Below are 15,435 nucleotides of genomic sequence, written 5' to 3' on the forward strand. Positions count from 1 at the left end.
GTCGTCCAAATAATAATGAGTTGGATGATATGGTTAGAATGCAATTTGTAGAATGGTTTGCCAGATGGGTATGTTTCACATTGTAAATAATTATTAAATGGCATGATGATAGATGTTAGATATGTTATCCTTTAAAATGTTTATATCTTAACCAAGTTGCAACTTTAATACATTATAGGTTGATCGAACAAATGATCGAATTGATGACCTAGATCTAAGGGTGCTTTCTCGCAGCCCAAATCCTGTAGCATTTAGTTACCATGGGTTCAATATAAATGGTTTTGCATTTCGTACAGTGGAATCTGAAAGCAATAAAAAAGTGCAAAACAGTGGTATTATGGTGCAGTCAATACATGATAATGATGATCATGAGTCAAATTATTATGGATGATTAACTGATGTTATCTCACTTGAATATGGAGGTCTTAGAAGAATTTTTCTTTTCCGCTGTGATTGGGTTAATATTACTACTGGAATGAAAGTTGATCCATTAGGATTTACAATGGTGAACTTTTCATGTTTGATACATATAGGAGAACGTGAAGAACATGAACCTTTTATTTTGGCTTCACAAGCTCAAATGGTTTATTATGTTCATGATCCCAAAGAAGATGAGTGGTATTGTGTCATTCGTCACACACCAAGAGACACATACAACATGGGTGAAGAAGATGATATTGATACAATGCAGTTTACTCTTAACAACTTTTCTAATATGTAGTCACTGTTAGGTGATGTAAATGGAGTTGATGTTGATTTAATTAGAACTGGTGTGAGGGGTTCGATAGTAGATGATATACCTAATGTGAACAATGAAAATGTTGATGAACATTCTGATTGACTTTTGATATTTACTCTAATTTTATTGTTGAATCTAGTTGATATTGTATTAGTTATTTTTGTTTCATTAAAATATACTTGTCTAAAGTATTGCAATGTTTATTGCCGCTGCTGGTTATCAAACATGGAAAAAGTAATGTGGGCTTTGATGTTTTAGGATTTAAGATATCATTTCTGAAAAAATTTTATTCATATTATGTTGTTTCAAGTGTCTATTTGGGATGTAATCTAGTTAATATCAATCAATGCAAACTAAACACTATATTCTATTCCAATTTTTGTTATTTTAAAATTGGGTGTAAGATACATTTTTGGTACTATGTGAAGGAAGATGATAAGTTTTCTTCTATTTTTTTGTGCATTATGTTACGGTGTAGGAAATTTTTTATGTTTTATTTTTTGGGCAATTTTATACACTTTGATTGTTTATGGTGTAGGAAATTTGATTGTCATTTTTATTGTATGATAATGAAGTAAGAAATCACTGGAATATGTTTTTTGCTTAACTATTTTTTTCTATATTTAAGACTTAGCTAGAAATTTGTTGTATACATGACTCTTAATTGTTTACTGGTGAGTTACTCCTGGATTTCAAACTATACCTTATCAATCACCATTGAATGACATTGAGATATGGAATATTAATGTAAATTGATGATTTATCTATTGTTTAATGTTTGTATCTGCCAACATTGTTGTCTTAATGATACTTTTAATTGTCCTTTTACTTATTTATTGACTATTTTTATTGGCTTTTGTTCTATATCTATAACAATAACTTCATACAATTTTTTAGCATTATTTTCAGGTTATTACTCACAATGATGAATAAAAGAAAGCAAAAGTTGATTCAAAATATCAGAGGACAAGAATTGAGAGACAATGATCTTCAAGATGAACATGAATCACATGATATAACATCAAATTCACAATTGGATACACAAAATGGTGGACTGGAACTAGATCAAAATGAGGAGTTTACTGAGGAGATGCTTAAGTCTCAAAGGCAACAAAATAGACATGGGAGGACAGTGATGAGGGATGTGCATGCATTAGATCCTAATGACGTACTTGTAGTGCAATTTAATGAAAGAGGCCAGTCTTATGGGGATATACAACCACTTCTTGCCAATTTTGTGGGTACTATCGCTAGAAATGGGAACTTGTTGCCCCTTAGTTTTCTTGATTGGAGAAAGATGCCCAAAAAATGCTTAAATGATGCATGGAGAAAAGTGACTATAAGTTGTTAAGTGTTTAATTCCAAATTTGAATTTAATGCTTTCATATTATTTATTAATATTTATAGGCACGTTTTAATATTCCCGATCGCCATCGAGATGTTATTATGAAAACGATGGGGGCAACATGGAGGCGATGGAGGACTGAAATCAAAGCTAAGTCTTATGATTTGAATACTCCATTGGATGAGCTTGTTTCCATTCATGCAGTTCCTCAAAAGTTGACTCCTGAAGTTTGGGAAGCACAGTGTCATTACTGGAACACTAATGAGGTAGTAAATATATTGATTGTTTTTTTTATATATGACTAGTGTCAAATTAAATGCAATTTTTTTAAAGAAAATTTCAAAAATTAATCAAGAAAATGCGAAGAAAAAAAGAGGGAGTCATGCGCTGGGTCGTACAAATATTCCATCCTTGGAACATAAATTTGTAAGTATCAAATTGTGTTTTGTTTTTACAACTAAATTCACATAATCTATTTATTGTGTAGATCATGATAATCCTAAACTACTGAAGTTCTATGATTTTACTTAATATGTCATGATAGTGATCGATTATGATTGTTTTGCTACCCAATACTATAATTTTCTTTTTTGTGATTAGTTACTTATTTAGTTGATAAATAATATGATTTAATGTATGTTTTGTGTTTTTCTGTACAATATTATTAATGTGATGTAATTAGTTAGAGTCAAAATTTATTTCAATTATAGAGATGTGAAGTGCCTTAAAGTAACATAAATAAAGTAATATTTCTTTGTGTGGTCTTTATGCATATTTAGTTAGAAGGTTTTCTCATTAAAATCCTTCCAATTCCTTTCATAATTCATCTCTTTGAATATTCATTTACTAATAAAAATCCACAATATTTGTTAATATTACTTGACACTTGATCTAAAAATGATTTTTCCATAAGTAGTTTCAGGAAAAGGGGAGAAAACCTACTCGCATTGAGATAATAAAAATAAGTCGTCGAAGTAAAAAGAGAGGAGATGCTCCTGTTGATGATGAAGTGATCTGAGTTGAGGTAGTAATTTCTTTTAATTTTTCATGTTTATTTCTCAGTATTCTTCGCATTTTCTCAAATATTTTTTTGATAGGCTTTACTAGATGAAGCTGTGCGGCGTCGACTTCAAGACAAGTCTGAGGGAACTCAACCTACAGAAGTGCATGAGGACGCATTTCGGTTATAATTTATTAACATTTTTTTATTTATTTATGGTGGTTAAAGTTATTACAATTATACGATATAAAGTATTTTTTTTTGTAGTGATGTTTTTGGACCCGAACATTCTGGCTGAGTTCGATGTTTAGGTGTTGGTGCACTTCCTAGCCAAGTTTTCCCTGAGCTATGTAAACACACAATCTATACACCAAGTTATCACTCTAATTCAAATATGACAGCTGAATTCAAGGAAATGTAAGAAAAAAATAAAAGAAATGGAGGCACGGGAAGTACAGAGGCTGATAGAAATAGAGCAAATGATAAGGCAAATGCATGACCAACAACTTCAAAATTTTGCACATATTATGCAGAGTATGATATCCGGAGCTGTTGGGGGATCTCGTGGCCCAGAATTATTTCTGACACAGGTAATAAAAATATTTAATATTTATTAGTAACAATTGAACCATTCAAAAATATATAAATACATACATCATTTTAACTAATATCTTTTTGTTAATAGATGGCGGCTATAATGGTAGAGATTATGCAACGAAATATAGATGCTCCACCAAATGCAAAAGGAAATGATCCTACACCTCCACCACCAACAGATCCATCTAATAATTACATAAACTTTTTAGAGAAAACTTTCTTTAAATTATGTTGGCACTTGTTAGTGCTATTGTGTTATGTTGTTTTGGGGTATGCACATTTTTGTAAAAGAATTTCGTACTTGTTACTAATATGGTGGTGTTGTGGGGTATGCAGATTTTTGTAAAAGAAGTTCGTACTTGTTGTTGATATGGTGGTGTTTTGGGTATGCAGATTTTTATAAATGAATTTCTTATTGGTTTTGTGAATTGAAAGATTTAATATGAATGTTTTGTTGGTTAATCTATTGGTATTTTAATTTTTTTTGTTAAATGTTTTGTATTGATTATTAAAAATTAGGAATTCAAAAGATTTTGTAAACAAATATTTGAAAAATGGAATGATTATAGGAGCTTCATTGGGGTCCATCATTTGAAATAAGACTGGTTTTAAATTGTTGCTAATACACTTATTAGAAGCGGTAAATAACCGATCCAGGTAAATAAATTTAGAAGCGGTAAATAACCGATCCAGGTAAATAAATTTAGAAGCGGTAAATAACCGATCCAGGTAAATAAATTTAGAAGCGGCTTAATAACCGCTCCTAACCATGGTACGCAGGAGTGGTTACAAACTGCTGCTGAATTACTTTTGGAGCGGTTACAAACCACTACACTATTTAACTTCAGAATCGGTTTAATAACCGCTTCTACTACATACCAATAGAAATGGTCATTAATCGCATTTGTAGTAGTTAACAAGTGTGGTTAGCAGCCGCATCAAACCACATTTGGATAGGTTAAGGACCGCTGGTATTACAACCTATTAAGGCGATTAATAACCGCTTCTATAGAGACATCAGCAGCGGTTGTTCTGTTTTCACCACTGGTTGCTATAACCAATGCCATTGATGCTAGGAGCGCAAGCTGTTGGATCGGTGAAGTAACTGATTCAAAAGCTTTAGGATCAGTTGAAAACCACTTCTATAGTTTATTAAAACCGCACCTAAAGACCTATTTTTTTTTGTAGTGTTCTAAAATAGAATCTATGTATTCTAATAAAGTCTGGGAGCTTGTAGAACCACCAAATGGTGTAAAAGTTGTTGGATGCAAATGGATCTACAAAAGGAAAAGAGGGACAGACGGGAAGGTAGAAACCTTCAAAGCAAGGCTTGTTGCGAAAGGGTATACTCAGAAAGAGGGAATCGATTATGAGGAAACCTTTTCACCGGTAGCTATGCTTAAGTTTATCCAGATACTCTTATCCATTGCCGCTCATATGGATTATGAGTTTGGCAAATGGATGTCAAGACAACTTTCCTTAATGGAAGTCTTGAAGAAAACATGCATATGAAGCAACCAGAGGGGTTCATTGAAAAAGGCAAAGAGCATCTAGTGTGCAAGTTCAATTGGTCCATTTATGGACTGAAGCAAGCTTCGAGATCTTGGAACACCCAGTTTAATGAAGTAATCTAGTCATATGGATTTATTCAATGTCTGGATGAGTCTTGTATATACAAGAAGTGTAACGGAAACGTGGTGGTATTTCTTGTACTATACGTAGATGACATTTTGTTAATTGGCAATAATGTCAAAGTGTTATCGGACGTAAGGGTATGGTTGCCCAAATAATTCGATATGAAGGACATAGGAGAATGTGCACACATTCTTGGGATCAAAGTCATAAGGGATCGCAAGAAAAGGATGTTGTGTCTATCTCAAGCCTCATATATAGATACAATCCTTGCTCGTTTTAACATGCAAAACTCCAAGAAAGGTTTCTTACCTTTTCGACATGGAGTAGCTTTATCTAATGAGATGTCTCCGAAGTTATCAAAGGAGATAGAGGACATGAAGGCAGTTCCTTATACTTCGGCTGTGGGAAGCCTAATGTATGCAATGCTGTGTACGAGTCCGGATATTTATTTTGCTGTGAGCATGGTTAGCAGATATCAAAGTAACCCTAGACAAGGACAATGGACTGCTGTAAAACATATATTGAAGTAGTTGAGAAGGACTAGAGATTCTATGCTACTTTACCAAGCAGATGATATGCTCCCTGTGGGTTACATGGATTCAGACTTCCAATCAGATAGGGACAATAGTAAGTCTACATCAGGCTGTGTGTTTACTTTAGGAGGTGGAGCCATTGCATGGAGGAGTGTTAAGCAGAAATGCGTTTCAGACTCAACCATGGAAGCTGAGTATGTGGCAGCCTCTGAGGCAACCAAAGAAGCTATATGGCTTAGGAACTTCCTAATGAACTTAGATGTGATTCATGGTTTGCCCAAAATCATCACAATTTATTGTGATAATAACGGTGCAGTTGCAAACTCGAAGGAACCACGAGCCCATAAGGCGAGTAAACATATAGAGCACAAGTACCACCTGATACGAGACATCGTCAAGCGAGGAGAAGTTGTTGTCGCCAAGATTGCATCAGCACATAACCTGGCATCCTTTCACTAAGGCCCTTCCGGCGAAAGCTTTTGATCGACATGTGGAGGGTATGAGAATCAGATGTATGGCAGCAGATATGGAAGCTTAGTCTTTTAGTATAAGTGGGAGATTGTTAGAGTGTATACTAAAAGCCTAACTTTTGTAAACATTTATTTTGAAATAAATAATCACATTGGTAAAAAATGTCTACATTTATATGCTAAGTGTAGTTGTTCAATTAATTTATATTGTAGATAACATAGTGTGTGGTGTCACACACAGAAGATCATATTATCGATTCTTTATAAATTATAAGCAGTAGCTCACGACTAAGATGAATAGGAACAAACAATTGGAATAGTCGTAGTGTAATTTGGTATTAGTTTATCTTAACTATAAAATTACACTAGTACACTCTGAGTGTATTGAGCAGGACCATTTAAGGTAAGTTCTTTTTATACTGACTTAATAAAAGAACAAGACCTTTGTTATTATGGAAGTGTGTGCTCTTAATCCCGATATAATAACAAGCACGTGTACTTAGTATTTATTTCTTTGACTTATCAAAGGGTGAGATTTAGCTCGATAAATCAAGAGGCCAGATAAGTTGGGAAATGATATTATTTATAGTGTGTGTTGTAGATTATAGAAGGAAACTGTGTCCTAGAAATCTAGGTTGATAATGTCCCCAAGAGGAGCTCATAAGGATTGTCATGTAAACTTTACAGGTGGACTTAGTCCGACATGACGATAAGGTTGAGTGGTACTACTCTTGGACTAAGATATTAATTAAAGTGAGTTGTCAGTAACTCGTTTAATTAGTGGACATTCGACATCTTAAACACAGGGAGATTAACACACTCATAATAAGAAGGAGCCCAAAATGTAATTTAGGATTGGTGTAGTAGTTCAATAATAATTCTTTAGTGGTATGAATTATTATTGATGAAATTAAGTTGGGTGTTCGGGGCGAACACGGGAAGCTTAATTTCATCAGAAGACCAAAACCAATTCCTCCTCTCGGTCCTTATCGTAGTCTCTTGTATATAGAGAATTATACCCACCTATATCGACCTTCCTACCCACCCCTTAGGTGGCCGGCCAAGCAAGCTTGGAGCCCAAGCTTGGGTCGGCCAAGCTAAAGGATTAAGCCAAGTTAAGTGTCCGACCATGGCTTGGAGCCCAAGCTTGATTAGCCGGCCATATTAAAAGGATTTTATTTTATTTAAAATCTTTCCTTATGTGGAAGCAATGATTTAAAAGAAGAGTTTAAAAATTAAATATTTTCTTTTATAATTTTCTACAAAATATTAAGAGAAATGTTAGATATCTTTCTTTATTTGTAGTTAAAAGGAAGATTTTAATTTTGAAGAAAACTTTCCTTTTTGGAAATCATCCACAGGTTTTAAAAGAGAGATTTTAATTTATAAAATTTCCTTTTATAACCAATCATGAAGGGAAAAATTATTAGAGAAATTTTTATTTTAAAAATTTCTGAAAACAAATAAGGAAGTTTTAATTTTGTGTTTTAAAACTTGCCTTATATGGAGCTTATGATGTGGCCGACCATAATAAGGGTTAAAAGGAATTTTAATTAAATTCTCCTTATTAACCAATGGCAAGAAAAATAAAGAGAATTTTAATTGTAATTAAAATTCCTTATTTGCCATGACCAAGGAATATAAAAGAGAGGGAGGGGGTGCCTTCATGAGAGACAATTCTATTCTATTTTCCTCTCCTCTCTTCCTTGGTGGTGGCCGGCCATAGTTCCTTGCTCTTCTTATTTTCTCTTCCTCCTTGGTGGCCGGAGGCATCAACATAGGAGGAGTCCTTGGTGGCCGGTTCTAGCTAGGAGAAGAAGGAGAGAAAGGAGGCTTTGCTCTTGCTTCCCTTGGAACTTGAAGGTTGGTGGTCGAAACTTGCTAGAAGGAAGGTCTCTTGGTGGTTCTCATCTCGGTAGATAATTGCCCACACAACATCCGAGATAAGAAGAGGAATATGATAGAAGATCAAGAGGTTGTTGCTTACAAAGAAAGGTATAACTAATAATTCTATTCCGCATCATACTAGTTTTCTTTGTATAGATTTGAAATACCAAACACAAGAGGCTAGAGATTCTAGATATTCGGATTTGTTTCAAATTTGTGTTTCTTTTATTTTTCGATCTTGTGATTCGATTGTTCCTTTTGGTTAAACCTAAGGTTATATAAGGAAATTAAATATTGATTTTCATTAAGAGGGTTTGTCGAGGCGGTGGTGGATGTTCCCATACCCAAGAAGGCCAAGTGCCTCACTATGTTTGACCTGGGAGCCGATTTCTAAAATAAATATTTAATTAAATTTGTAACCTAGGTGGATTTGGATTTATAATGTTAAGTATCATTTGCGATCCAAGTCTAAACCACTAAGAACAGATAAGTTAAATTCAGAATCAATAATGTTAAGTTCCGTTTGCGATTCCGAATTTAATTTCTAAAGAACACAATAGGTTGTTAGGAAAGGTTTGACATTTGTACAAAATTTTTGTACAGTGGAACCGGTACGATCTTCCTAGGACCAACCAACAAATCTCGATGCTCATTTCGGATGAGCTTGCTTTGTTTCCGTCTTCTTGGTAACTTGCCACTAGTGCAAGTCTGACGATGGCTTCAATTTTCGATTCAGACGATGTTTCGTCCCACGCCGCTTTCATATTCTTGTACTTGTTCGCTTGGGTTGACTTTTTATTCTTGCTCTTGTCCTTGTCTTTTAATCAACTTAGTTGAAGGCGCCTTCCATGGGGCTGAAAGGAGCCTTCCATGGTTGTTTGAAGGCGCCTCCAGCCTTGCTAAAGGCCCTTTCCTTCTGAAGGTCGTGGAGGCGCCTTCCACTCCTGTTGAAAGCGCCTCCAGCAGTTCCATAGCTCCATTTTAGCTCTTCCGTTGCTCTGATCGCCTGGATGATTTCGGCCAACCGAAATAGGGCTTACTCGAACCTAATTTTTGACCTTCTTCCTCGAGCAAGCTTTCGCTCTGGCTCCTCTTCCCTCGGACCGTCGCGCGCATCCTTCTCATCTGCTAGTGTGCTCTTCTGCAGCATCTCATCCCTCATACGCACCGAGCCCGTCGTCTCTCTCCCATGTCATCCTTCTTGTTAGCCACGTCTTCCACTCAACTTCCTATGTTCCTAAGCTCTTGCACACTTAGACACAGGGTTAAACTCTAACATGACCTAACCTGACTTGGTTGATCATATCTAAACTACCACGGGATACCAACAACATACCCAGTGATTGGCTTTATAGTCCACCCTATTATAAGTGACGTTTACCGATACCAAAGTATACAATGTGTTATGTAGGGAACCGTAGTGACTTCAGATCTAAGGACTATTCATACCAATAGTCACATGAGAATATTTATGATACTCATATAACGATCCATAAAATATTCTCATGGCGGGTCATTCAGTATATATTCTCTAATATATATCCATGTGAGAACTTGATATCTCATATCCATGACTTGTGAGATTAAGTCATTTGTTGACCTACATGCTAGTCTCAATGCATTAATATTATCCTTGCATATTAATGCTTGATTAGGAATAGTTAAGAGTAGTATTCTATGTATATCTACAATATCTCACTATCAATTTAACCAATTGATATGTTGTAGATTAGAACCTCCTACTCTAGGACATTATTATACTTATTCATTCGACATTGTATTGAAGTAAATATAATAACCAGCTTTACCTTTATTAATAATGAAATATGATATAAAAGGAGCCCTTTACAATCATCTCATAATTGGTAGTATGACTAATACTAAAACAAAAATAAGAAAGGACTTGGGTTGTCTTCCAAGAAGCACTTGTTTTAGGTCTTTAGCTCAACTCCTTATTATGCTCATCGAAATTGTGATCTTGCCAGAGTGAGAAACTTTCAAACTTTTCTTCCAATGACCCATATTATTATGAAGAGAGCTATCATTATAAGAGCAATGTAGTGTATCACCGCTCCCTTCATCTTCGTCTCCTTAAGAATCCTTTTCGACGGTCGAAGACGGTTCAGTGTGAGTTTCTAATTTTTAGCCTCTTGAAAATTTGCACACCCACAAGAAAAGCATACCTCCCACATACATGTTAAATAAGTAAGAACTAGAACCATATCAAGTTTAGTTAAGTAGCTATAAGAAATGAAATCACATCCAACAAAATCAATCATAATTACCTCTATAAAGTTTTCTAAACGATCACAATAATTATAACCATGCATATTGAAAGGTACCTGAAAGTTCCAAACCAATGGATGCGACTTCTTCTAGATCAAATAATGGTTCTGGCTTAAGTTTAGGTGGTAGTCCAACTAAAAGCGGTGACTCTTGAGACTCTGCTATATTTGCATAAGTCCCTACATATTGATCCACAATATATTCAATTCTTGCAACTCTCAAAATAATAAGTGGTTGTCGTAACAGGAGAAGTGATTCTTGAGATACTGCTTCCATAGCACAGTTCCCTACACTTACTTTTACAACATCATCATCATCATAAACTTAAAAAATATACCAACATCAATATCATCTATAGGAGAATCAACAATTTCACTTCCACTTTAAAATTGATCTACCTCATCACATTCATTATCTAAAAATTCTATTTCATTATAATGCCTTATAACCCTAGAAGGTAGATATAAAAACTTGCTCTCTACTACATTATCATTACAATCCTTATTTGAAGAGTCTTTATCTTTATACATATTAAGAAATCTACACTTAACTATATTATTACGACAGGATTTGCAAAAAAATTTTCCATCATTGGCCCCTACTAGCCTTTGTCGAAAAGAAATCCTCAGTGGAAGTTTTGGAGAAAATTGGCCAGTCTTTTCACTAAACTTACTTTGAGCATGTGGCGGGGGTTTCAATTGCATGTTAGTGTAATCAACCATTGAGGGAAAGGTTTCTATGGCCTATGGACACTTTTTGGAGTGTTGGAACTGAAGTTTTATGATTCTCTTTTGTTCTTCTCCTCATTCCTATACAAATCTTTCTCTAGAAGTTTTTCAAGATTATTGCCACTTCTCAACTCGATAACATTATATTCTGCACTGGACTTCTCTAATCTTATCGAGCCCTCATTTTGTGATATGATAAAATTTTTGTGGGTTGATAAAGTTTCCTCTCTATGCATGAGCAGTGGTAACAACTCTTTTGTGACAATTGCATTCTTGGCTTGCACTTCAGGAATTATTGGGGGAGGTTCCATCCAATTTTGATTTGACCACTGTTGGAGGTTCTTCATCACTTGATCAATTAACTTAAATGTGTCATTCAAACTTTTGTTCATCAATGAACCTACTGCAGTGAAATCCAATAATGTCGTGTTTAAGAAAGAAATCCTCATATAGAATAAGTGCATAATGATCCATTTCTCCAACCCATGATGAGGGCACTACTTCAACAAACTTTTGAATCTCTCCCATGCTTTGAACAATGATTCTTCCTCTATTCGAGTAAAGTTCATGTAAAATACCGAAAAATAGCGAATAATGATAAGGGAATTTTTCAGAATTTCTGGGAATTTTTCTTAAATTTCTTCGGACAGAGACTCCTCCGGGGCGTGACAATTTTAGTGGTATCAGAGCAGGTATACGATACTTGCTATGTGTTTTGGATTTTCGAGATTTATCTGATATCAATTTATTTGGTATCAGAGATCGGCTTACGAGTCTTATTTTCCCGGTGTTTTGGATTTCGTGTTTTGGTCTTCTCGATGTGACTTTTCGGGTTTTGGGACCTGGCAGCAGGAGGACATCTCCAAGCTATAGGAGGTATGTTGGTATACTGTTATCCTACATTTTTGTTAGTATATGCACCGTTGACTATTATAGTTTATGTCATGTATTAACACTCTTTACTAGTACCTGTCTAGTTGAGATAGTAGATATTTTATGTATTAGGTAAAATCCTAATGATGATCGACCTTGATAAAGATTAAGGGTTACAGTTTCTGGTGATTTATCATATCATACATCAATAGTTTTTTAGCTTATGTTATTACTAGTTGGTTAGCAGATTGAGACACATACCAGCCTCTGCTTTTATTAGCTGGGTAGTGGATAGTATCTATATCTTTATGTTGACCTAGCCAGTAGTATACCAGGTTATCTTAGTTAATTTCATCCGTAGATAATTGATTTACTCTTGTTAGATCGGTCAGTAGAAGATAGATTGATGTTTGTTGACTTGGGTAGTCGTGATCGATTTACCTTAAATGCTTGTAGAGGCTTTATTTGTTCTTGATTAGTTAGTAGATGACCGATTAGTTTTGTTGATCCGATCAGTAGGGGATTGACCTACTTTACTTTTAGATGTTTGAATCTTGGGTTATTCGTGCTTAGTTGGATATCTTGAGCACAACGAGTACCTAGCTTATACTGATGTGGGAAAGGGTTGAACTAGCCATATACTATTGACGACTTGGTCAGTATATAGAGGATCGTTGTATCCTATTCCTTGGGGGGTACTTTAATTTTTGACTGTATGTACCTAGTTGGATAACTTAGAAGGTAGAATAAAGAATATCAGGTTGATTGGATTAAATATGCTGATTCTGCATATCTATGTAGTGTGTATATAATGTCACGCCCCAGAGGAGTCCCTGTCCGAAGAAATTTCGGCAGCATCTCCCCTGTACGGCGGACAATCTGAAACTTCTACATAACCCATATACCTCAGCCACAGGCGGCTGGAATAATAACAGTAAATAAACCAATCACCACGCAGTTTATATAAGTATTCAGCCTCTGGCTATCACAACCACGCAGTTAATAAAATAAACGACATAGTAATACTCTGACTCGAAATTAACCCTACTCAACTACACTCGTAAAGCCCAAATCCGATTTTTCTTACCTCTTCTGCCGTCCAGGCAGGCATGTAGTAGTATAAAATCGAAAACAAATCCATCAACGAGACAACTTATATAATATCTAAGTATTCAACATCCAAATCCAAATATAGTCAAGTGAGAATCAAAAATAATATAAACGATAGCAAATAGCTGGAGGTCTGCAGGACCAGCATTACGTGCAGTGAGGACTAGCGACTGGAACTCCCTCTTGACAGCATCTACCTGAAAATATCAACAATGGAGGCGGGGTGAGTCCAACACTCAGCAGGTACAGTTGATATGCAAAGTAAAGAAACAACACCTAGCACTAATCATGCGTACAGTCTCCTGATAAGAAAGATAAGAATGCATCTGAAATAAACAGGAGAATACTGTACTAACCAGGTCCTGAGTATAAGGTCAAACAGTCCGAGGGATAAGGAAATCCTGTATGCATGTCAAACATAGGTATCCAAACAATATGCAGCATATAAATGCAGCAAACACAAACACAAGCAATAAATGCATCATGCATATGATGCCAATGATGCGTCCTGGTCACCCCTGACGCCAGTCGATCATCTCATACAAAAGTGAGGCCGAGTGGGTAGGGCTGTGACAACCGTGCACTCTGTCGTCACTACTCCTGATGAGTGACCGAGTGGACGGGATGCTGTCGGAGTACACCTATCCTCCTACCCCAAATCATAGATGGGGGAGCGCAATGCTCTCAACTCCCGGTACTCAAATACGGGGAGGAATCCCTGCCGGATAACACGTTGTGTCACACTACCCATGAGCGGACCAACGGTGCCTAACAGAGTCCCTGCTGCAACACACTCTGCCTGAATCGACCACTAACCCATGAGTGGTGGTGTGTGCAGATCCATGTAACTGGCGATGTGCTCAACAATAATGGAGCAGACTATCGCACAGCATGCAATCATGCAAATGATGCATGGCAATAACCATATAAACATCCTGACCTAATCCATGTATATAGAAAAGTGCACCCTAGGTCAACGAATCATATCGAATCAAAGGTACACAGAAGGTATAAAAACCTAGGTCCTGAACATGGTGAAGCATGGTATATCACTACCCCTATAAGCATGTATAAACAGGTAAAATATACCTGAGATGCAAAATCAATCAATCAATCAAGCATGTAAGATTTGGGTAGTGATTAACCGAAACAGATAAGAAACACAATTAATGCAACATGTTAATTTAATTACTAAGCATATCAAATGACATAAGTCAAAAGTACCCGCCTCCGAAAATAGAAAAGTCCAATTTGGTCCACGACATCGAGATACTCGTCTCGCGTCAAAGTCCTGTATCAAACAATATACAAATATTTTATTTAGCTACTTCATAAGAACAGCTAAATAAAATCCCTAGGACTAAATTTAGGGTAAAACCCTAATCACATATCCTCAATTTACCTTTTTAAATCTAATAGTTAATTAGGGTTAGCAACTAAATCCCCAATCAACCCATTAGATTAAATCCAAACCTAATTCCCTTAACACATAAACATCTAACTACAAAACGCATCAAATTCCTACCCTTACCTAAATTCACAGCCTTGATTGTTGATCCACACACACGGTTTGTTGTTGCCAGCAAAGGTATATTGCTGCTGTAAACAAATAAAACACCAATGTGATCAATTAACCCACTAACACAAGAATTTGCAAACACAGAACCCTACCTTCCTTACCCAAATCTTCTTCCTCTCTGTCAATAGGCTATAGAAATCTGTTGATGCTCGAAATCTTGTGGCCGACGACAATACAGAGGGAAGAAGGCTTGTTTACTGACACTAGGCAGAGGAACAAATTGGCTATCGAATCTGGGCAATTGAAGTAGGGGTATGCACTGCTCCGTCCGGCCTCAAGTGATGGCATCGCCTGGTGCGGCTCGGGAAGGAAGAGTCGGCCAGAGAACTAGGGCTCGACGGCGGCCCGGCGCTAGGGCAGAGAGGTGCGGCGTCGGCACCTAGGGCAAGAAATCGCTCGGCTCCTGCTCGGTGTCAGCAACGGTGGCTAGGGCACTGAGACGGCGTCGCTGAGTCGGCAGTACTCCGGCGGCGTCGGCTGTGTGCTGTGGCGCTTGGCGTCCCGACAGCAGTGAAGAGGAAGGCGTCGGGAAAAAGTTGGCTAGGGCACTCGTGACAACGGCCGGCGCTGGGGTTCCTGGCGGCTAGGGCACAAGATCGGTGAGGAAGAAGATGTAGCGGCGAAGGAAACTGCCGTGGCCGGCGGTTAGGGCA

General features: G+C 36.5%; 1 protein-coding gene and 1 pseudogene across 1 annotated transcript; both read left to right on the forward strand.

Annotated features, from left to right (window-relative positions):
• Positions 1-1,661: 1,661 nt before the first annotated feature.
• LOC121979595 lies at positions 1,662-3,102 on the forward strand. Its single transcript, XM_042531590.1, has 3 exons — positions 1,662-2,072; positions 2,147-2,350; positions 3,001-3,102. Exons 1-3 carry the CDS (start codon positions 1,662-1,664, stop codon positions 3,100-3,102), a joined length of 717 nt encoding a protein of 238 aa, XP_042387524.1.
• An 8,598-nt stretch (positions 3,103-11,700) lies between these two features.
• Positions 11,701-11,819, forward strand: LOC121983582 (annotated as a pseudogene).
• The last annotated feature ends 3,616 nt before the right edge of the window (positions 11,820-15,435 follow it).

The sequence above is a fragment of the Zingiber officinale genome, chromosome 5A (genome assembly GCF_018446385.1).
Source record: "Zingiber officinale cultivar Zhangliang chromosome 5A, Zo_v1.1, whole genome shotgun sequence".
NCBI lineage: Eukaryota > Viridiplantae > Streptophyta > Magnoliopsida > Zingiberales > Zingiberaceae > Zingiber > Zingiber officinale.

What these genes read in the sequence shown, in the direction of transcription:
- LOC121979595 (XM_042531590.1), top strand. Translation starts at nt 1,662, where the DNA reads ATGATGAATAAAAGAAAGCAAAAGTTGATTCAAAATATCAGAGGACAA. An exon ending in TAAATGATGCATGGAGAAAA is followed by an intron (nt 2,073 to 2,146) that starts GTGACTATAAGT and finishes TAATATTTATAG; the next exon opens with GCACGTTTTAATATTCCCGA. An exon ending in ATTACTGGAACACTAATGAG is followed by an intron (nt 2,351 to 3,000) that starts GTAGTAAATATA and finishes TTCCATAAGTAG; the next exon opens with TTTCAGGAAAAGGGGAGAAA.